Here is a 22429-nt window from a genome sequence, read left to right on the forward strand (position 1 = left end):
CTGGGGGGGGGGGGGTGTAACTTGTCAGCCGCTCAGGCAGGGGCCGGTGGAGGCGGATGAAGCCGTGTGGGGTTCGGGGGGATAGGGCAGACCAGAGGGACAGGGGCGCTGGGAGTCATCTCTTCTCCCCTGTCCTAGCCTTTCTGCTAACACGCGGTCATCTCGAACCAGGACTTCTGACCGCTTTCTCCCAGAGCAGCCCAGCGATCCAAGGAGGCCCGGAGGTACAGTGCAGGCGTCTGGGTCTCTGGTGGCAGGGCCGGTGCCCCCCCCCCCGACACTTACACCTACAGCTGGCCTCACACGCTGCTCGCAGCCTTGGTCTGTTGGGCCTTGGGTTTCAACATCAAGCCAGATATCATTGCTTCGCTTTAAGACAGGATTGGGGAAAGTGGCACTCAGGCCGACCCTCGCCCTTCCTCTGCTCATGGCAGACATTACTAATCGATGCTGGCACCTTCTCCTCACTGAGCCTCGCGTGGCTTCGGATCCTTCGTTACCCAGGGCATCGGGCAGCCAGCAGTGTGAGTGCTCGACAAAGCTTCGTAGCCGCGCCCCTGTCCCAAGTTAACGCGCTCAGTCCTCTGTCTTGTTCAGGCTGCTCCACGCTGGGCTGAGGGGAGGCTCCTCCTCCCTCCCCTCTACCTTCCGGCTCCCCACAGGGAAGGCGGGGAGGGAGGCCTGTGCATTGAAATTGCTGCCTGTGGCCACGGGCGTTGGTTGCCACAGCAATGGAGGCCATCTTTGCATTTCCGCTCTGCATTCCAGACAGCATTGTGAATGGTCCGTCGATTTCTGGGGCTCTTCGCTGATGGCTCCCTTGACCTCGACCGTCACGTGTTGAGTGCCACTGGGCCCTCCAGAGGACCCCTGCAGCCGGTTCCCTCTCTCAGCCCTCCGGCTGCCAGGCCCAGAGGTGGGGGAGGGGAGCCCGACCCCCCGCTGCTGCTCTGTCCTCCCAGCCACCCCTCGGAGCTCGGTCAGCAAGGCCCACACTGCCTGCTGCCGAGCCCCGCTCACCCCTCCTCGCTCCTGGAAGGTTCTGGTGCCTGGCCCTCTGTCCGTCTGTCGGCTGCTGGGGCTGTCAGGGTTCTCGCTGACCTTCGCGGTCACGGACGGCACGCTCCTCTCTCTCCTTCTGCGTCCTCGGGCTGGAGCGTTCCTCCTTTGGGTGCCTCTCTGGCGGACTCTCGCTCCCTTTCGGTTCTCGTGCAAATGTCACTTCCTCCCAAGGGCCTTCTGTGAGGACCCTCCCTCGCAGGGCCCCCTGGCGACACACCCCCTCTCCGGCCTTACTGCTCTCCTCGACAGGACACACCTCAAGCTGACCCACTGATTGATCATCTGTCTGTCACTGGAAGGCGTAGGCGCCCGGGGCAGGGCTTTGTTGTGTTGGCGCCTGTGGCTCTAATGCCTAGAACAGTGGCCGCAAACTAGTAGACAGACCCCCAGGAACAGATGGCATGAGTCAATGAATGAATGAGGCACCAGACAGTGACCCTGTGTCCCCGCCCACCCCCCCCCCCCCCCCGAGGTCATTTCTGTAGTTGCGAGTGTCTGTCGTGCTCAGTCCAACGCAGTTTTTCTCACCAGTTTGTAAATCTGTAAAAACTGCCTTCCTGGGCGCCTGGGTGGCTCAGTCGGTTGAGCCGCCGACTCTTGGTTTCGGCTCAGGTCACGATCTCAACGGTGTGTGAGTTCGATCCCCGAGTCAGGCTCTGCACGGCCAGGGCAGAGCCCGCGTGGGATTCTCTCTCTCCCTCTCTCTCCGCCCCTCCCCCGTGCTTGCGTGCACACTCGCTCGCTCTCTCTCTCTCTCAAAATAAATCAATAAACTTAAACAAAATAGAAAATAAAAATTGCTTTCCTGGACTATAAAGATATGTATAAAATCGGGAATATTCACAGAGGCCGACGAAGGTGGAAGTCGCGTGCGATTAACCAGGCCAGCCGTGAACACGGGCTCGTCACCTAAGCGTTTCCGGAAAGCCCGTCTGAGACCGTTTTCTGATGGCTGTGCCCTCTGCCGCCCTCCCCCTGCCCTCCCTCCTCCTCCTCTCGTCCAGTATTGCTCTGCCAGCCCGACCCCATCCCTCCTTCTCCTTTGTCCTTCCCATCCTCACTCCCGCCCCCCTCCATTTCGCTTCAGATTTGTTCTCCGCCTCGGGGTGGCCCAGGTGGCCGTATGTTTGGGGTGTCTGGGACAGCGTAATATCTCGCAGGTGTCCGAGGGGGTTTCCCGATCTGCTGTGGCCGCCACATGTGACTTCCTAGAGAGCCGCCCCACCCACTTCCCAGATGGGGAAGTTGAGGTCCAGGGAAGGGAATTCAGTGATACCCTTTTTATCTGACTATTTCTCATGAACCTAGAAGCCACACGGGGACAATTCTCGTGAATCAGAGGAAGGCGGAAAAGTGGTGGACGTTTCGCTTCTTGCCAAACGGGCGTGTCGTGGGATTTGGAGGAAACAAGGCATTTGCTTTAAATGGCTGAAGGGTGTCTGTGTGAGTGAAGTTCGTGGGGAGTGTTTTTTATTATTTTAAATTCAAGTCAGCAGCGAAGTCTGGGCTTCAGGAGCAGGCCCCTCCCTCGCAGGTGGGCCGGAAGGATAAGGATCAGCAGCTTGTCGCTATGAGCCGAGTGTTGTGCGAGACTGATTTGAACGTTCGAGGCCGCCCCAGTAGGCACTGGATCCTCGGCGAACGAGGAGCCCAAGGTCTGGGAGAACCGGGATGTGACTCCAGAGCTGGAGGGGCACCACCCCCTTCCCTGGTCCACACCCACTGGTCAGACTCCACTTGGGAGCCGGTGCGCTCTGGGGTCTATACCTCCGGGGTCTGTCCCTGGGCTCCAGCTGACCACCAGCCCCACACGGGGACACACCTTCCTAGGTGGGACCCGCTGGGTGGTTTGGCCGCAAGTCTCAGAAGCACAGATCAAGTGGCGTCAGCCGCCAGGGAAGCCATCGGCTCGCGGCGCCAGGGCCGGGTGGGCGCGAGGGTTGGTTGGTCCACAAAGTCAACGACAGTGGAAGCCTGGCTTTTTCGACCTTGCCCTTCTGGGTTCCGAGTTGGCTTCTTCTCAAGGCTGTGGCTGCGTGGAGCCATCAGGCTTCATTCCTCTTCTGCTCCCGGGTGATAGGGGGGGAAGAGCTGAGCACCGTATCCCATGCGTCTTTCTTAGGAATCAGGAGACTTTTTCCAGAAGCCCCCAGCACGCTTCCATCCACGTGCTGTCGGCTTGGATCGGGCCGTTCGCTCTTACCTGAACCAGTCCTCACTCCAACGGTGGGAAATGAGCTGGTGAGCTCAGTCCTGGGTTCTCAACCAGGGCGGGGGGTGCTGGGAGCACCTGAGGCCTCCAGGAGGGCCACTCCCCTGGCCATCTGAGAGGCCTGACCAGGCAGCGGGAACAGGGTACGTCTGGAAGCCTCCCAGGTGCGGGCCAGGTGAGCAGGCAGCCCCGGTTCCTCCTTGTGTCTCTCATCCACTGGTTTCATTACCTTCTGGGACACTTAGGCCTGGAGGCATCACAGCAATGGACAGAAGCTGGGGCACTAACCTCTCCTTTAGTTGTGCGTTAATTACACAAATATCAGTGGACACTGGGCTCTGGGGATCCAATGGTGACCTCGCAAGACCTTTTTGAAGGGGCGACATTCAGACAGGCTTCAATATCAAGTAGATCCAGGCATACAAAGATCACAAGAAACATTTCAGGTGCAGAGAACAGCAAGTGCAAAGGCCCCGAGGCAGAGACAGGCTTGGCATTAGATTCACAGCACAGAAAGAAGGCCGGTGTGATTAGAGCTTAGTGCTTGATGCTTTAGGAATCCGGGTTCCATAGGACCTGACAGGCCAAGGGCAGGAGTTGAGAGATGTTGCTCGAAGCATGCTAGAAAGTTTTAGGTGGGAGAGAGACAAGGCATGGTTAAGGAAAACGATCCCTGTGGCTGCAGGATAGAAGATGATGTTGCAGTAGCAACAGAGTGAGTGTGTGAGAGAGAGAGAGAGAGAGAAAGAGAGAGAGCGCGTGCGATTGAGAGAGAGAGAAAGCCGAGGGTTTCTGCATGTTCACAAGTGCTCAGGCCCTAACCCAAATGCCAACAACCCTTACATACTTCCGGAAAACCCCAGTGCGTAGTTTCGACTCCTCAAAGCAGCCTCAGGAGAGTGTTCTTCTGGGAGGTCAGTGGGATCGGACTTCCTGCCCTCTCCTTTCTTCCTGGTGGTGGGGGCCTTGTCCCAGGCCCCGTCTGCGCCCCCTCGCGCCCTTTCTTGCAGGGTGAGCCTCGCCAGTGGGCGGGCCTCACGGAAGCAGACCCCTTGAGCGGGCTCCCGGGGCCAGCGCGGCGGCCTGTGGCCGTAGTTTGATTCCCGCAGGGAATCTGGGCCCGTGTCTGCGTCTGAACAACACGCGTGGACAAAGACACCCAGGGTCCGCAGAAGGGTCCAGAGCGTGGCAGGAGCTAAGGTGGCGCGGGAGGAGGGGGAATGCGGGCACGTCTCGCGTGGGCCGTTCGTCGGGGACGGAGATGAGTTTTAAGTTGAGTTTTAAGGCTGCGGGTACTCGAACAGCTTCTGTGTCCGAAAGGTCGCCTTCCAGCTTTCCGAGTCTGACCGTGCTCACACCATTGCCTGAGACCGAGGGAACTCTAACGCGCGCGTGTTTCCTTCCCTCCCCACCCCCCTGCCCTGCACCTCTGCTTCCCGTCAATGCAGAAAACAGCAGCAGTGACCAGAGGCAGGCCTGTAAGAAGCACGAGCTGTACGTCAGCTTCCGAGACCTGGGCTGGCAGGTAAGGGCGGTCGGCTGGGTCTGCCGGGTGGGGGGGGGCGGCTCTGGGCTGGGCTTCCCCCAGGCTCCCCCGCCAGGGCGGTGAGGGCTGTGTCCCACCCGTACGGTGGGTCAGGTTTCTCACCTACTCGCCTTGAGACTCCAGCCTCAAGGGCCCTCGCTAGGGTAGAGAATCCAGGTTAAGGATGCAGGGACGCCTCGTGAGATCCAAGAGCGGGAATGGAGTCAGGACGCAAAACAGAACCAGGAGCCCCAACGCTCCGGACCCTGAGCCTCGTTCTCCACGTGGGCTCCATTTCCATCCTGCGGCTGGCTGGCTGCTCTCAGACGCGGGGGAGCCCGTGTGCCAGAACGCAGCTGCCTGGAGGGCCCACCTCCTGCCCTGTCTGTCCCTCCCTCCCCCTTCCGTGATTCAGTTGTGTGGGGCAGGGAGTTGAGGAGCCAGCTCGGGTCAGGTGCTTGATCCTGAACCGGTCGGCTGTTTGGGGGACGAGATCATGTCCTGGGACCGTGACTGCTCCCTCCGGAACCATTCGGATGGAGTGGGGTGAAGGGCAGGGGGCGTATCCTAGGACGGGCATGAGGGTCATACGCTGTCGTGATTGTTTGTGAGTGTCTCCGACATTCGGGGCCCTCTTCCGGGCACCGGAGATGCAGCCGTGAGCGTTAACAGTGTGCCCGCCCTCGTGGGGCTCGGCTCCCCGATGGGGCGTTGAGATCACCAAGGCCACCGACTTCGTTCTCTCCTCAGTGAACTTGTGGTTCGGTGGGCGAGGCCAGATCCTTCCCTGGGGATGGCTCCCAAGCGCACCTTCAAGGCACTGGCCCACGGCCAGCGTGGAGCCCTCCCCTGGTTCTGGCCCTCGTACCCACGGCTCCCATGCTCCACGGGGCACCCGGCCGGGCTGGAACCGAGCCCCAGACCCCGCTGCTGGAAGAATCCGTGGGCTTGAGTCAGTGAGGGGTGTGGGTATTGCTGGGACGGCAGTGCTGCGCTCACCCGACCGTAAAGGCAGGCACGGCCGCGCGTCCTTCCCCAAGCCGCTCGCGTGCACCGGGCGGCTGGGCTGGCTCGTCGACACTGTCCTGTATCTGTTCTCCCCGTGGTGGGTGGTTATCAGTCTGTGCCCCACGTGGGCGAACTGGCCGACGGAGACTTCGCCGAACGCAGACCGCCAGCGTGTAACCACCTGGCAGTGCTAACGTGGACGTCCCCTCGGTCGTGCTTCTCTGCGCCACCTTCCCACAAAGCCGTGCGAGCGTCCGCTCCGGACTCAGCCCAGCCCCCGGGTGGCCTTTCCTCCATTCTGCCTTCAGTGGGGACCGTGACAGCACATCATCACCTGTTTGTCCTGCTCCGGCAGGACGGAGCGGGGCCGGGTCTTTGTGCCCGGGAGCGCGGAGTGTGGCCCGCAGGAGGCAGTTTGGACGTGGAGGTTAGCGGGCCGTACGGGGCCCTCGCTCGCCCTGATTCGCCCTCTCTCGCCCGCAGGACTGGATCATCGCTCCCGAAGGCTATGCTGCTTACTACTGCGAGGGGGAGTGTGCCTTCCCTCTGAACTCCTACATGAACGCCACCAACCACGCCATCGTGCAGACGCTGGTGAGTGTGGCCCGCCCGCCATCGGGGCGGCCGGACCCTGCCTCGGGCTCCCCCAGGCTGGGGCCCCCACCCCATCCCGCCTGGGCCCCTTCCTCCATAAAAAAAAAAAAAAAAAAGATTAAGAATCCTCTTTTACAACGGCATCGGCATAACAATGTGTACAACAACCTCTGACCCTAAAGTTCATGTATTTCTCCCAATTTTGAAAGAAGCGAGAACAGTTTCCTGGACTCCTAAAGGCATCTCGGACAACGGTCACTGTGCCTAATGGGGAAGTCGGCCCTGGTCCTGCCTCTGTCTGGGGGACTGTTCTTGGCTGTCCGCACGTCTACCCCACGTCCATAGGTCCTTCCCCGACCCCCCAAATCCGCACTTCCTTTGGCTCATGCTGGCTCGAGAGCCTGTCCCCTTCCCGAGTTCACGTCTTTGCCTCCTACCCTTGAACTCTGGGGGTTCAGCCATCCTAGGGCGTCTCCTGAGCATCTCCTGCATGTAGACCCGGACTGGGAACAGCGGCCACCGCAGGGAACAGTGGCCACCGCAGGGAACAGCGGCCACCGCAGGGAACGGCACAGATGGGGTCCTTGCCTTCGGGGCCTCGGTTTCCAGGGAGAGAAACGGTCAAGTAGACAAATGAGGAAACCTGAGAGGAGTAAGGGACAGGAAGGTGGCAGACGGGACGATAGGACAGAGAGATGGGGTGGAGGGGGGCCTTTCAGGTGGAACTTCCCTGGGGTCACTGGAGGATTCAGTGTGATAATAAGCTAAACTCTTACCAGGGTGCCCAGCACTGGGACCCCTGGTGCATGTGATTTTTATTACTCTCCTGAAAACAGCAGTAGTGATAAAAATTAGGAACTTGGTTCTTCGGTGTAGAATCTGAGGCTCAGGGGTCTTGATTATCTAGCTCTCTGCCATGAACGTTATTGGGGCCTTTCCTGTCAACCGGTCGTCCTCCCTGGCTTGAATGCTCCTGGTGACAGAGAGCTCCCTCCTCAGGGCCATCCCCTCTGTCCTGCAGTTCTGTTTGTGATGGACTTTTTGGCTTCTTTTGTTTCAGAATAAACGTCTCTCTCTTCCCTTGTTACGTCCTGGAGAAAAAGCTCCTTTGGTCCTTTCGCTTGGGCCGCGGTCTGCCCTTTGAAGGAAGGCCTCTTCTTTTTAGCAGTGCTTTTGCAAGGTCCTTCCTCCCCCAGCAGTAAACTCCGGAGCCCTGTTCAGGATTGAAAGTCCTCGGGCTGGAAATGAATAGTGCCCCCACCCTGTTCCTTGGCGCCCACGTGCCCCCTAAGTCCTGTCCTGAAGCCCCTGGGAGGTGCGCCGGGGGTCTCCCGGGCTGCCACGGGTCTAGCTCTTCCCTCCGACCCCTGCTTCATGGCCCACACAACAGGAGCCTAGCCGTCCTGTGACCACCCGCCCCGTCCGCTCGTCACGAGGAAACTCTGGGATCAGAGCGAGCCCTCCGATTATTCCGAAAAGATGCTTCTGTGGTCATGGTTAAAAGGGGGGGTGGGAGGGGCGCCTGGGTGGCTCGGTCGGTTAAGCATCTGACTTCAGCCCAGGTCATGATCTCACAGTCTGTGAGTTCGAGCCCCGCGTCGGGCTCGGTGCTGACAGCTCGGAGCCTGGAGCCCGCTTCGGATTCTGTGTCTCCCTCTCTCCCTGCCCCGCCCCTGCTCACGCTCTGTCTCTCACTGTCTCAAAAAAAAAACCAAAAAACATTAAAAAAATAAAAGGGGGTGGGGGGAGAAGCCTTGCCTGCCGAGAGTCCTAGTGAAATACAGAGGAAATGAGCTGATGTCTGGGATTTGCTTTCAAATGATTCAAGGGTGGAGGTGGGGGGGCGGTTAGATGTGTAAGGTTTGAAATGGTCCGTCATAAAAAGTTACCAAGTGTGCTGGCTCATGTCAGAGGTCACAGGCTGGAGGCCTCTACAGGGTGCTTTCCCTTGGCATGTGCTTGGAAACCTGAAGTTTGACATAAAAACAAAGTTTGACGTAAAAACTCCTGGCCTGTCCCGGGCACTCGGCACATTCAACTCGCTGGCTTTGGTTGGCCGCGGTCAGCTGGCCGCGTCCGCCCTGCGGTCTGCCCCAGCCCTCACTCTTCCCTCTCGTCTGACTCCCTGCCTGCCTCGCTCATCCGGGACGCTTGTGTGGCCCCTTCGGGCCCGGGGCGTCGTTTGCCACCAGCCCTGGTCTCTGTAGGGTGCAGAGACTCCCACGAGCACGAAGGGCAGTAAACCTGAGCAGCCAGCCGGCCTCTGTCTTCAGTCCTCCCTTCCCGACCTTCTTTCCTGATGATGTCCAAGCAAGCGTCCGCCCCGTTTTGTCCTCTTAACTGTCACTACTAACGAGGCAGGACGGCCTCGTATCGTTCAGATCTGCACCCTCCAACACGGTAACCCCATTTACACGTGGCTCTTGAGCACTTGAAATGGGGCCAGTCTGAATCAAGAGGCGTCGGGACTCTAACACACACCCTGCGGGCGCCTGGGTGGCCCAGTCGGCTAAGTATCCGACTTCGGATCAGGCCATGATGTCTGGTGAGTTCGAGCCCCACTCTGGGCTCTCTGCTGTCAGCGTGGAGCTCGTTTGGGATCCTCTGTCCCCCTCCCTCTGCCCCTCCCCCCCTCAAAAATCAACATTACAGTACGATACGATACGCACTAGGGGTGCGCCTGGGTGGCTCAGTCGGTTGAGTGTCCAACTTCAGCTCAGGTCACGATCTCACGGTCTGTGAGTTCAAGCCCCGCGTCGGGCTCTGTGCTGATGGCTTGGAGCCCGGAGCCCGATTTCGGATTCCGTGTCTCCCCCTCTCTCTGCTCCTCCCCCACTCATGCTCTGTCTCTCCCTGTCTCTCCCAAAAATAAATAAATATTTTTAAAAAATTTTTAAAAGAAGGTGATGGACATCTGGGTGGCTAAGTCAGTTAAGCATCCGACTTCAACTCAGCTCGTGATCTCACGGTTTGTGGGTTCGAGCCCCGCATCAGGCTCTGTGCGGACAGCTCGGAGCCCGGAGCCTGCTTCGGATTCTGTGTCTCCCTCTCTCTCTGCCCCTCCCCCGCGCATGCTCTGTCTCTCTCTCTCTCTCTCTCTCTCCTTCAAAAATAAATAAAAACATTAAAAAAAAACCCCAAAAAATAAAATACACACTAGTTTTTGAAAACTTGGTACCCAGAAAAAGCACAATACGTCATTAATGATTCTTTACGGTAAGTATGTATTGCAACGGTAATATTTTTGAAACCCTGGGTTAAATTAAATAGATTATTTGAATGAATTGTACGTGTTTCTTTTCCATCTTTTCACATGCGGCTGCTAGAACATGGGAGATTACATGTGTGCCTTGCTTTCTCCTTTTCTTGGACCGGGCAGGTGAGCCCGGGGGTCAGCCACCTTTTTCCGGACAGAGTCAGGCAGTAGATCTTTTTAACCTCGCGAGTCCTATGGCCTCTGTTGCAGCGACTCAAGTGTGCCAGGTGCAGCCCTAGGTGCCAATAAAACTTTATTCGCAGGAGCAGGTGGTGGGCAGGATTCGGCCTGCGGGCCCACTCTGTCCCCACTTGGGGCAATTTTGCCGCCCCCCCCCAGGGGACATTTGACAGGTTCTGGAGACATTTTTGGCCGTCGCGGCTGGGGGTCGAGTGCCCCTGGCCTCCCAGAGACCCCGCCAAGCCCTCCGCGCTGTACAGGCAGCCCCGCGGTGGAGACCCGCCCGGCCACGCGCTTCCCAGCCGTGTGCTGTGTCGACGTCGGTACTCTGGTTCCCTGCCGTGGGAAACGGGCCCTCTCAGAACCGAGCTAGTCCCGTGTCCGCCCAGGAAGCGCCGAGGGCGAGCCCCGCGCGCGGTCGTTTCGCGCAAGCCACGCGTGAGCCTTCTAGAAACGAGGCGGCCGGGGTGGGGGGAGTGACGCGACGCGGCTCACCGCTGCCGCCGTTTGCTCGTTCCAGGTCCACTTCATCAACCCGGAGACGGTGCCCAAGCCGTGCTGTGCCCCCACGCAGCTCAACGCCATCTCGGTGCTCTACTTCGACGACAGCTCCAACGTCATCCTGAAGAAATACAGAAACATGGTCGTCCGGGCCTGTGGCTGCCACTAGGCCCTCCCGGAACTCAGATCCTCGGGGGCCACGTTCTTTTGGGATCCTCGGCCTCCCGCCACCCCCTGCCTTGGCAAGGCACCAGCAGACCCGCCGCCCCTCGAGAGGCCTGTCCCGCCCCCGTCCCCAACCTTAACGGTGTAGGCGTATCAAGGAATTTGGGAGGTGAATGCCTTTTGATCAGGTTTTCACCGGCCTCCTATGGACAAGATCCTACAAGCTGCTGCAGGCAAAGCCTGAAGGAAAACAGTACATATATAAAGAAAAATTGCCCGGCCGCGATCATTGGCTGTGAAGTCTCTGCCGTGCACTGACTCGTTCCCAGGGGTAATTAGGAGCGCCCTTCAGCCGGGCCCCCAGCAGCGGGAGGAAGGGGGCGCAGCGAGGGGTGGGCGCGTTGTGTCTGTGCGCAAGGAGAGTTAACACAGAAGTTCCTGTAATAAATGTCACAATAAAACGAATGAACGAAAATGGTTAGGATGTTACAGATATATTTTCCTAAACAATTTATCCCCATCTCTTGGTTTACTCTGGTTTCGTAAACAGAAGCTGTGGCCGGGGGAGGATGGGGAGACACCCCCCCCCCCACCCCGTCATTCCAGTCTGGTTTCATTCTGAGACTTGCAGAGGCCCACTGTTTATATAGACTTGCCTAAATCTAAGATTTAGCCGGGCAGGGAGACAGCAGATTTCTGCTCGCAGGAGGGGGGGTGTTGACCTTGAAGGAAAAACATGTTCAGCTGGGTGTGTGTGTGTGTGTGTGTGGTGGCAGAGATTAAAATAGCCATGTGGAGTGCTGGCAGACTTTGGAACCGGTTTCCCGGCTCTCCTCACGGTAGGAAACTCGATGTGGCATGCCAGAGTGGACGGGACAGCCACCGGGACAGCACCTGCAGCCACACCTGGAACTCTAGCCACACCATGGCCCCATTTAAAGGAGTGCCAAGGAAGCCCAGCTCTAGATTGGGGTGGGGTGGGCGGGGGTGCTGGCCACCGCCCCGGGGGGCTCCCCCGTTGGGCCGTACATGGACAGCAGCGTTCTGAGGTCTAGGGCTCCCAACCGGGGCCCCCGGTGGCCCCTGTTGAGGGCTCTGCAAACAATCAGCTCCTTGAAGTAAGGAGCAGATGACGTGGTTTAGACCTGCTGGATGCCAATCTCAGATGGAAGGATCTAGAAGCCGCTTTGGGAGTGACGTCCTAATCGGGTGTTCCAACTCCCAAGTTGCCATTTCTGATGTGGCTCTTGGTGTGAGCCTCCCTTCCCTTGGCCAGTGGGTCCCCTAAGTGGCTGTGCACCCAGCCACTAGCTGCCACACAAGCCTTGGGGAGCTCTGGGCAGTCTAGAGCAGGGTTATCCAGATGAGGCTAATCCACATGAGGTTTCATCCAGATGAGGCCTGTGCCCCTGGAATCCCGTCCAGCAGGGGATTGTTTTCTCCACCTTGATTAAGTTGGTTCCTGGAAACACCGGAGCCCCCGTTTTTATCTTCTTTTATTTTTCTTCTTCAGTAGCTTAGGCTGCAGCCTTCACTCGGCCCGGTCAGTAGGGAAGACTCACTGTCTTTGCTGTGCTTTGTTTTACCTGTTGGCAGATCTGGGGATTTTTGTGTGATTCCCTCTAGGTGCAAGTTTTCTGGCCACTTGTACCCCAACTGGCTTCTGGCTCGCATCGTCTGTACATTGAAACATGTAAATAGTTGTTACAAAACAAAGGAAATTATTTATGTCCATCGGAAGCTCACTTTACACCCTCCTTCTTCGGTCCCTCGTTCAGGATGATGAGTTCGCTTCCCCACCCCACCACCCCCCCCGGCCTGTTTGTTTTCTTATTTAAGACTATTTATTAACGGTCAGACCATTGTACCTTCAGCTGTTGCATAGAGCGGTCCTCAGCGAATTTTCTGTATAAATAGACAAAATAAAGAGGGTTTTTGCCTTTTCAATAAAAGGAGACATTTGGTTCTGATTCTTGGGGCCGTGGATGTCGGGTTCTTTCCCTCTTAACTCCCGGACGTCGCCGCTCCCTTGGTTTGCTAAGAACTCTCCGCCTTGGCCCCCACCATCAGCGCGCTGTTCATCAGCCGGGCCCTGGGGAGAGCGGGGCGCTCGTCAATACTTGGTGCAGCTGTGTGGGGCTCCAGGCAGGAGGGATGGAACCGAACCACAAATGTGAGCCGGGGAGGCTCGACTACAAAGATCCTTGATTGAATTACAGTGCAGCTGTCAACAGCTGTTTCAGAGAGGCGGGGGGGTAAATGAGCTGTGTTTACTGCTAACATAGTTTAAAGATTTAGTCATCCCAATAAAAGAGAGGCACAAGAAGGAAACAAAAAAGGCAGGCTGGGGGCGGGGGGGGGGGGGGGGCGGGGACGTGCACACCCAAAGCCGAAGCAGCAAGGGCCCCGTCGCCAGCATTGTCCAATGCAAATTGTTTCAGTGGTTCGGGGCCAGGGGGGGGGGGGGGGGGGAGCTGTTGGCTCTGGGCTCGAGCCGGGGAGGGACGGACCGGTGGGGGCCCGGGGGAGGCAGCCAGGGGCCCACCTCCTTGCCGTGCATGCGGCAGCGCTCAGCCGTGCAACATCACCGGTTCCTTTGTCACGTTCAAGTGCACCCAGAGGTCGCCCGGTGGATGTTAGGAGCCCGGCTGTTACTTGGCCAGACGGCCCGCCCTTCCCCGTTGCCTCAAACAAAACCGCTCCCGGCAAGTTCCAGCCCCCGGGATCTCCAAACCCTCCTGTCACTGTCCTGATGCACAATCTAGCTTTTGTTCCAGGTCCAGGCCAGAGACCGGAGCCGCACACCGGAGGGCCAGATGTGCCCGCGGACGAGCCTGACTCCCCGCCCCGCCCCCCCAGCATGGTGTTGATACCTCTTCAAAAAGGGAGTTCATGGCCGTCATGGTTTTTGAAAACTAGAAGGTTGAGGGTGAAAAACACATTCCCCAGTTCTGGCTCCTCTTGAGAAAGGGGCAGACCTGCCTGCCGTGGGCCGCATTCCCGCATGGAGACTCTCGGCTGGAGCCAAACAGCGCTCGTTAACCACAGTCCTCACTACTCCCAATCGTCTGTCTCGTGAGGCTATTATTCATAAGGGGTGAATATCAGTTGCTGTTTTAATCATTGCAGATGGCTATGGATTTGTATCCACATGTCTACTAAGAGCAGGAAAGTAAAAGCCACACCTTCCGGAAGAAGCCGAGAGGCCAGTCTCAGAGCGACCTGCTGGCCCGCCTCCCCCGTCTGGCACCTCTTTGGGCTCCCTTGGGCAGGGGTGTTGTGGCCAAGGCAGCGCACGTGAGGTCATTTGCCTTCCCGGTTTCCACCCCTCTTGCTCACTTTCACCTCTGAGCGGTTTCTCATCGCCTGCTGTCCCGCCCCTGCTCTCGAGGCACCTGCGTCAGGCACCTTTGCTCCCGCAGCGCGGCCTGAGGTCCCCGCTGGCCATGCCGAGCAGGCGCAGAGAGGTAAAGGCGTTTACTCGAAGTCCCCAGCCACCAAGTGCCGCGATCAGAATTTGGGCCCCGCAGCCTGGCCTCCACCGAGATCACCGCAGCTACGATCGCCCGGGGGTGCTTGTAAAAGCGGGGTCTTTGGGCCCCCAGCCCCAACACTCCCAAAGGCCCCCGGGGCCGTGTGTCAGTCCCCGAATCCGTGCCGACTTCCTGGACCACAAAGGGCAGGCCCGGGGTCTCCCTGCCGTTTCCAAGCCGCCCGAGACCTTCGTTTGTGAGAACTCTGAGCGCAACACAAAGCTTCCTCCCTGGCTGTGGCCGGCGGCCTCTCCCGCCGAGCGAGCGAGGCCTTCGCTCGGAGCCCTCCCTCGCCTGCCGGTGACGGACTGTGTGTGGGCCCTGCTGAGAGTCTGAGGGTGTTGGCCGTGGCCACTGAGGCCATCTGCTCGGAGAATCCTCACATGTACGTTTGGAGTCCTTCCCTCTGTTCAGATGTTTCGGGGAAGGTGAGCGTGTTTGTGTCCCGGAGCTGCCGTAACTGATGACGACAGTGGTGGCCGAAAATAGAAGTGTTTGCTCGCAGTTCCGAGGCCAGGAGTCAACACTCAAGGTGTCTGCAGGGCTGTGCCCTGTGCAGGGACTTCAGGGAGAGTCATTCCCAGCGTCTCCCAGCTTCTGGGGCTGCTGGCTCCCTCGGCTGGTGGCTGGGTCACCCGTCGTCACATCTCTCCGTTTTCCTCTGGTCCTTCCTGGGCCTTTTGTCATTGCGTTTAGGATTCGCTGGATAATCCAGGACGATCTCATCTCAAGATCCTTAATTACATCTGCAAAGACCTTTTTGCCAAATAAGGTCACATTCGTAAGGACGAGGCGTTAGGCTGTGGACAAGTCTTTTCTGAGGCCACCATTCATCCCATTACGGTGAGGTTCCTGTCTTTCTCCCACGGCCTTGTCCCCTTCTGCCCCCACGACGTTCTGGAGCCTACCAGAACTTCCCAGCAGCCTCAGTTAGTCCCAGCCTGCCTCGTACCACACGTGCTGCCGCTTTCTGCCCCATCCCGTGGCTGGAGAAGGGGCTGTGGGAGCCCAACCCCCGCTTCCCCCCACTTCCCGCCCTTGGCCCATGCACGACGGGAGCCACCGTCCTCCGGTGGGGCCGATGTGGCACAGGGATCCAGGAGGAGTAGGTAGACCACACACAAGGATGACCACGGCCAAGGGCAGCCAACCCGCGCTGCCCTTTGCGGGAGCGGGGATCACTCCGAGGAAGCACAGCCTTCCTCTTCGGCCGGAAGCATTCGTTCGCTCGTTTGTTCATTCACTAGTTCATGGCACCACCATGCACCAGCCCCGCTACGGCCACTGGAGAGGCAGGGGACGAGGCAAAGCGTCCTCACCACGAAGCCTGCACCCGGGGAGCACGGGAAACAAGTCGTAACTGGCGCCGCACCGTGGCCGCGTGGACCCCCTCCTTCAGGCAGGATGACGCAGATTCTGTTACGACTGGGTTGGAATGGCAAGTAAGTCAGGCTGAATCCCATCCATTTCTTACCTTCTGATTTTAAAAGACGTGAAAACACCTTGGGGGCCCCTGACAGTGCCGTGAGCCCTGGGCACTGTCCACCGTGCCTGATGGACAAGCTGGCGTGGACCGTGAGCACTTTAGTGGCGAGTAATGATGTGTATCAGGAAGGAACAGCGAGCAGGGGAAGGAAGTGGGGGGTTGGCTTAGCTTGGCTAAGCTCCTCGGACGGAGTGGTCAAGGAAGGGGTGGGCCCCCGAAGGAAGGACAGAGCAGTGGAGTGACCGCAGGGAAGAGCATCTCTGCCTCAGGGATCAGCACGTGCAAAGGCTCCGAGGCCCCAGTGGAACCTGTCCTGCCTCCTCATGTGCAGAGGCTGGAGGGGGTGAGCCCCGAGGCCCTTCACCAGGCGTTTGGGGTGAGAAGTGACACTGGTCAAATTCACCGGTGGGGGCAACTGGCAGGACACTCACTCACCTGCTCTGGGGGAAGTCCACTGCTGCTTTCTTACAAGTATCTGTTTGACGTGGAGGAGAGTTCTCACGCCACAGAGTCGGAGGCAGTGCGTGTTGGGCACAGGGACCCGGGGCCAGTTATTTAGTTAGCTGTGGGATCCCCACTGTGGGCACGTCTCTACCTTCTCTGTGACCTCAGTTTCCTCCTCTGTGAGATGGTATGGTGCCCACCGAGATAACGTAGGGTGAGCATAAGCGGTACTTAACCGCCACCACAACAAAACCCCCGAGTAACAGTGGCTTAAACAGGATAAGAGTTTCTCATTTAAAGGAAGTCTGAAAGTCAGCTGTCCAAGGTCAGGATGGCAGTTCCACCGCACCATTTGGGGTCTAGTCTCTTTCTGCCTGTCTGCCCTGTCGTCATCACTCATGGCCTCCATCCTCCCCGTCCACTTCGTGGCCCAACATGGCTGCTGGAGCACCAGCCATTATATCTGTATTCTAGGCTATATGCTTCCTTCCAGTAGCCGTCCTAACGCGTAGACACAAAATATCCAGTCATCCGCCAATTAGCAAAAATACAGTCACATGGCCACACCCAGCCGCAGGGGAGACTGGAAACTATAGTCTTTGGTTCAAGGTGGCGAGGTATATACTCAAAAATCAGCAGTCAGTGTTTTATTGCTCTCAGAATTTTATGGATGTTGGAGACTGGCAACTACCTATTGGTATTAGTTTTCTCTTGCTACAGCACAATTACCCAAACTTGTTGGCTTAAATCATCACCCATTTATTATCTTACACCTTCTGCGGGTCAGAAGTGTGGGCAACGTGTAGCTAGGTTCTCTGCTCAGGACCTCACGGGGTGGTAAGCAATGTGCCAGCAGGTGCGTTGTTTTGTTTTTTTTTTTTATGTGTATTTATTATGTTTATTTATTTTGAGAGAGAGAGAGAGAGAGGGAGAGTGTGAACATGGGGGAGGGGCAGAGAGAGAGGGAGAGAGAGAGAGAATCCCAAGCAGGTTCCGTGCAGCCAGCGCAGAGCCCGAGGCGGGGCTCGATCTCATGAACCTCGAGGTCATGACCTGAGCGGAAGTCAAGAGTCAGACGCTCAACCGACCGAGCCCCCCAGGCACCCCCCCCCCCCCGTGGCTCCATTCTTACCTGGAGCTGAGGCTTCTTCCAAATTCATCCCAGCTGCTGGCCAAATCCAATTCCTTGCGGTCGTAGGACCGAGGTCCCCATTTTCTTCCTGGTTGTCAGCCCTGGGTCACTCTCGGCTCCTTTACAGGTGCTCCCCTCACAACACGGCCGCTTCGTTCTTCAAAGCCAGCAGGAGGACCTCTCTTCTTTTAAAGATTCATCTGATGAGGTCAGACCCACCCAGGAAAATCTCCCTTTGATTCGCTCAAAGTGCGTTGGTTAGGGGCCCTAACTGCACCTGCAAAATCCCTTCACCTTTGGGAGCGATCATTCTACGCCGGGCAGAAATCCGGGGGCTATTTCAGACTTCTTCCCTCGCACATCACCTGAGCTACCCCACGCACCTTGGGTTATGGAGGACGTTAGGGGTAGCACGGGCACAGAAAGTCCCTGGCAAATAGCAGGCACGCGAGAGAATGATCATGGCTATAGCTGAACACAGAGTCCTCCCACGGGGGACGCCCCCCCTGCCCCGATCCCATCCAGTGAGTTGAACGATTTAGGTTGTGACCTACAAGTGCCCAGAATCATTACCTGTCGTCCCCAGATTCTTTGTAAAGTCCCTCATCACCTCAGCTACTCTCACATGTGCCCGGGATCGATGGTGGTGTGACCTGTGTGGATCTTTGCAAACCACAGTGTGAGCCCTGGAGTGCTCCCTCCGGGCCAGGGGCCCCGGCCGAGGCACATGAAGTGCGTCGAGCTCGTGCAGATCCGCGGGACAAGCCTGAGAGCCGCATACGCTGACCGCCCTCCCCACTTGAACACACGGGGAGGTAGAAACCGTCACACGTTTGCTGGGCGTTAGTGAGCTGGGCCCTGCACACCTCCAGGGGGCGCTGTTTCCCGGGAGGGGTCGGGGAAAACAGCACCTCCGGGGTGGGGCAGTGCGGAGGCGGCCCTGGATCCGGGGGCCTCCGATGGCGGGACGGAGCCTCTGTCAGGGGACCCGGTCCTTCTCCGGGCTTGTCCCCGCCCTCAACGTGAAGTCTGTCCATCCCTTCCAAGGGTACTTGCAGTGACCCCTCGCAGACACGTTTCCCTTCGCCTGTGGATCGGTCCACCGTGGCTCAGACCGCTTCGGAATCTGGCACTGGCCTCTCTTGGTCTTAGATTTGAGGAAATAAAAATAGAAGAGGGAAAACACAGAACTCGCCAAAGCCTTTCGCAGCAGCTGTTTGGACAGAGGCAGAGTGCACCTGGCCTGGGCGAGCGGCGCCCTCTCCGCCGGCCCTCTCTCAGACCCGGCGGCCAGCAGGCCCAGGAGCTGGCTCAGGAGCGGGCCCGCTCGAAGCGCCGTGACACTGAGGTGTGGCCGCCACTCTTGTCCCAGCACCGCGGGCCAACGTTTCGAGACGGTACGAGCTCTCCTCTCTCCGGCCGCGTGTCCTAAGCAGCCGCACGAGCCTCTGTGCTCGGAACGGCCCCTTGCTGATTCGAATGGGCTGTGGTCATCGTCCTGAAGTCCTTCCTGCCTTTTGAGCCAGGGCCCCACCCTGGCTGGGCTGTCCTGTCCTGTCCTGCCGGGCTGTCCTGTGCTTGGGGACTAGGACAAAGGCTTCGGGGCCAGGCCCGGGGCCCAATTCTGACTCGATACGTCTGCCATCCAGCAGGTGCGTTTTGAGCATCGACGCACTGTAGGCGGTGTTCTGGGCACCGAGGACGCACCGTGACCGAGGGGGAGATGAGGGCCCCGTGCTCGTGGATGGTGGTGCGTCCGGGGGCAGAGGGAGCAGAACAAGTAAGCAACCAAGGGAAAGGGGTGACAACGTTGAGCGTTGGGTGGGGATCGGTGCAGGGGAGCGGGGCGGGGGGCAGAGAGAAGGCACTCAAACCAGGTGAGGGGGGTGTCAGAAAGGGGATGTGACAAGGGGCGCAGGCAGAGTGCACAGAAACCCCATGTGTAACGCCCCCATGGCCACAGGGCTGCCCGCAGACCCCGAGGCGGGGACATGAGGCCAGTAGACGGGTGATGGGCAAACTGTGATTCTCGGCCTCGGCTGCTGCCGTTTGGGGCGGGGCACCCTGCACACTGTAGGCTGTTTAGCAACATCCCTGGCCCCCATTCCTCTCCTGTCCCCCAAGTGGTGATGGCCATTAATGTCCCCAGACATTGCCCCGCGTCCCCTGGGAAGACAGTCGCTCCCGGTTGAGAACCACTGATGGAGAAACAGAAGCCGGGCCAACAAGACAGAAGCCTGGGAGCTCAGGGGAGATGTTAAGGGGCGGGGGCCCCTCCTGCCTTCTGGAAACCCCCCCCCCCCACCGTGGTGTCCACTCGGCGGATTGGTGACAGAGTCTGTGTGGCAGTGCCTGCCTCTCTGGGAGAGCCGTGAACACCCGCAGGAGGCAGTGAGGGGACAGCAGACGGCTGGACATTTATTCTAGGGGACAGTTGAAGGAAATCTGCCGGGGCGGGGGTGGCCACCGATCGAAGGACCTCGTACGCCCCACCAGGGGGAGAATTGGAGCCTCTTACGAGCGGGCGCACCTCGAGGCACCGCACAGCGACCACGGAGCTCCCTGAAGCCCCAGCTTCCTCTTCTGTGAAATGGGCACGGTGCTCACAACCTCTCAGGGACATGGGGAGGCATTAAATGAGATGACGTAAGCAGAGCACTTAGCTCAAGCACCGGGCTGATGGCCGCAGCCAGTGATCCTGTTAAACCCGAGGTCTCTGCCCAGCACCCTCCCCGAGCCCCACCCTTCTTCGAGTCAAATCACCCCAAAGGCCCCACTGCATCTGTCCCTTCCCCGGTTTCCTGGGCTGCTGCGACAAATGACCCCTAACTCAGCGCCTTACAGCAGCACGGATTTACCCCTCACAGTTCGGGGGGTCGGGAGTCTGCCCAGGCCGCAGGAGAGGGCTGGTTCCTTCCAGAGACTGGAGGACCCCCGCCTTTTCCAGCTCCTTCAGCGCCTCTGCTGTCGCCCCTCGGCTTGCGGCCCCTTCCCCAGCCCCAGGGCAGGAGAGTGGCGTCCTCAAATCCCCCCACGTCTTTCTCTGATCCGACTCCTCTCTCACACGGCCCCTTGTGATGATGTTGTGCTCACGCAGTCCAGGACGATCTCCCTGCCTCAACGATCCTTAACCCAACCACATCTGCCGAGTCCCTGGTGCAAGGTGGGATCGAATAAAAAATAAATATTTGGTCTTTGTCCCCGGTTCCTGGCACAGAGCTTCTAAAACCCTTGGAACTTCCTGAGGGGTGGGAAGAAGGGGGTTTTGAGATGTCGGCCGATTCCCAAAAGTAGCTCCCTCCAGCCACGTCTGAGTTTATTATGCTGAGGAGGTGACTCTTGACTGGCCAGAGGGACGGACCCCTAGAGGAGGGCTGGAACTTCCAGCCCAAGCCCCTGACCTCCAGGACGCTGGGGACCGAGTTCATCACCACCGGCCAGTGATTTACTCAGTCCTGCGTACTTAATGGAACATCCGTTTAAAAAAAAACCCTGAAAAATGGGGTTTGGGGAGCTTCCTGCCTGGTGATCGTATGGGGGTGCCGGGAGGGCCAGGAGCTCTGAGCCCCTCTCCCCCCTCCCCCCCATGCTCCGCGCCAGGGATCTCTTCCATTTGGCTGTTCCTGGCTTGTGTCCTTTACGGCCGGTGCTAATAAGGAAAGTAACTTGAGTTCTCTGAACAGTTGGAGCAAGTCACCCAAGCTGAGGAGGGGTTGAGGATATCCGCCCCCCACCCCCCGTTTATAGCCAGTCGGTCAGAAGTCCAGGCGACAACCTGGGACTTACAACGGGCGTCCGACGCAGCGGACCCCCTAACCTTGGGTCTGTGCAAACCCTGGGTGCTTAGTGCCAGAATCGAATCGAATCATAGGACATCTGGCTGGTGTCTGAAGACTTGAAGAAGGGGCTCCTCCTAGGGTCTAGGGTCTAGGGTCTCCTCCGCTTCACCAACACATTTGGTGCCAGAAGTGTTGTGGGTGAAAATGGCAGACGCTAAGCTACATGTCAGCTCTGTAAGGTACCATATGCACAGAGTCCGGGGACTGGGACGTGGACATCTTTGAGGGGCCCTTATTTGGCCTCCCGCACCTCACCCCGCCCCCTGTCCCTTTATGTTCTCTGCTACGGCTATGCATCCTCCTCGCTGTTCTCAACACCCCAAGCGGGCTCTGCCTCAGGGCCTTTGCACCGGTTCCAGCCTGTGCCGGGAATGCTGTTCCCCCAGACAGCCACAGGCTGTTCCCTCAGCTTCCGTAGGTCTTCGCCCCAAGTCGCCTCGTGCGTGAGCCCTGCTCCTGGCGAGGAGTTTGGTCACTGCGGTGTCCCCAGTGCCCAGCCCATGGCTTCCCTCGCATGTTTGGTGAACACATGTGATTGTTGTCATCAACAGGCCTGGAATCAGACGTGGGGTGTGCCCCCCGTGGCTGCACGACCTCGAGGAGGCCTTCGCCCTGGCCCTCGGCGTCCCTCCCTTTCAGATCAAGGCTGGGGTCAGGGGATCTCGGTCGGCCTCACCCCATGGGCACATTTGACGCCTTTGGGGATCATCAGTGAGAAGTCTTCTCAGGTGTGCCCGGGCGTGCCAACGGAGCAGTGAACCTTCCCGCTGACTTTCATCCCAAACCCGTGGCTGTCTTCTTTGCTTTTCCCGCTCCGTGACGGGCAGTGGCGGGGAGAACTGGGGACGATGCATCCGCCCACGTTCTCCCAAACCTGTGGCATCATTTGAGGCAGCCGGCCGGCCGCCGAGTAGAAGATGACACAATCCCCAAGAACAGCGTGTGCGTGTGTCCGGTGGGGGTGGGGGAACGGCGGGGGCCGAGGTGGAAGGGGTGGGGGATGGAGACGCGGGCCCCAGTCGGCTCAGAGGCCCGCACCTTGGCCCTTGACCCTCAGCGCCGCGTATCCCACTTAATTATGTTATCGAGGTGCGGGATGTAGACGGTTTGAAGTAGGGAAATTCCACGTTTGGGCCCTGACCCTCTCTAACCGAGTCCAGATCTGGGATCTCTTTATTTTAGGAGGTTTTTAGCAGAAGTCACCTCACGCAGCCCGTCCAGCCCGGGGTTGGGGAGCAGACCTTGGCCTCGGGGGGCGGGGGGGTGACCGCCCAGAGGTGCCGGGGAGGAGGATGGAAAGCATCGCTCTGAGCAGATTCCTTGCCCAGACGCCTTTGGGGAGGGTGGTTTCCCCAGGCAAGTGCTGGTCTTTGTTGGACGCTCGCATAGCGTGTTGACGAAGGAGAGGATGACAGATGGCTGGGTCCCATCCCATCCTGTCCTTCTGAGCGGTCCCTGAAATAACACCATTCGTGGGGCCAAGCGGAGGCCG

The 22429-nt window shown here is 58.7% G+C and overlaps 1 protein-coding gene across 1 annotated transcript in view; it reads left to right on the forward strand.

The window, feature by feature from the left end:
- The window catches only part of BMP7 (bone morphogenetic protein 7), an 89589-nt gene extending 77134 nt beyond the window's left edge, over nt 1-12455 (forward strand). Inside the window, exons 5-7 of the mRNA XM_042980100.1 lie at nt 4723-4799; nt 6291-6401; nt 10358-12455. Of these exons, the coding sequence (XP_042836034.1) occupies nt 4723-4799; nt 6291-6401; nt 10358-10507 (338 nt within the window). The 3' untranslated portion in view covers nt 10508-12455. The remainder of the gene's footprint in view (nt 1-4722; nt 4800-6290; nt 6402-10357) is intronic.
- The last annotated feature ends 9974 nt before the right edge of the window (nt 12456-22429 follow it).

This window comes from Panthera tigris, chromosome A3 (assembly GCF_018350195.1).
Source record: "Panthera tigris isolate Pti1 chromosome A3, P.tigris_Pti1_mat1.1, whole genome shotgun sequence".
Classification (NCBI taxonomy): domain Eukaryota; kingdom Metazoa; phylum Chordata; class Mammalia; order Carnivora; family Felidae; genus Panthera; species Panthera tigris.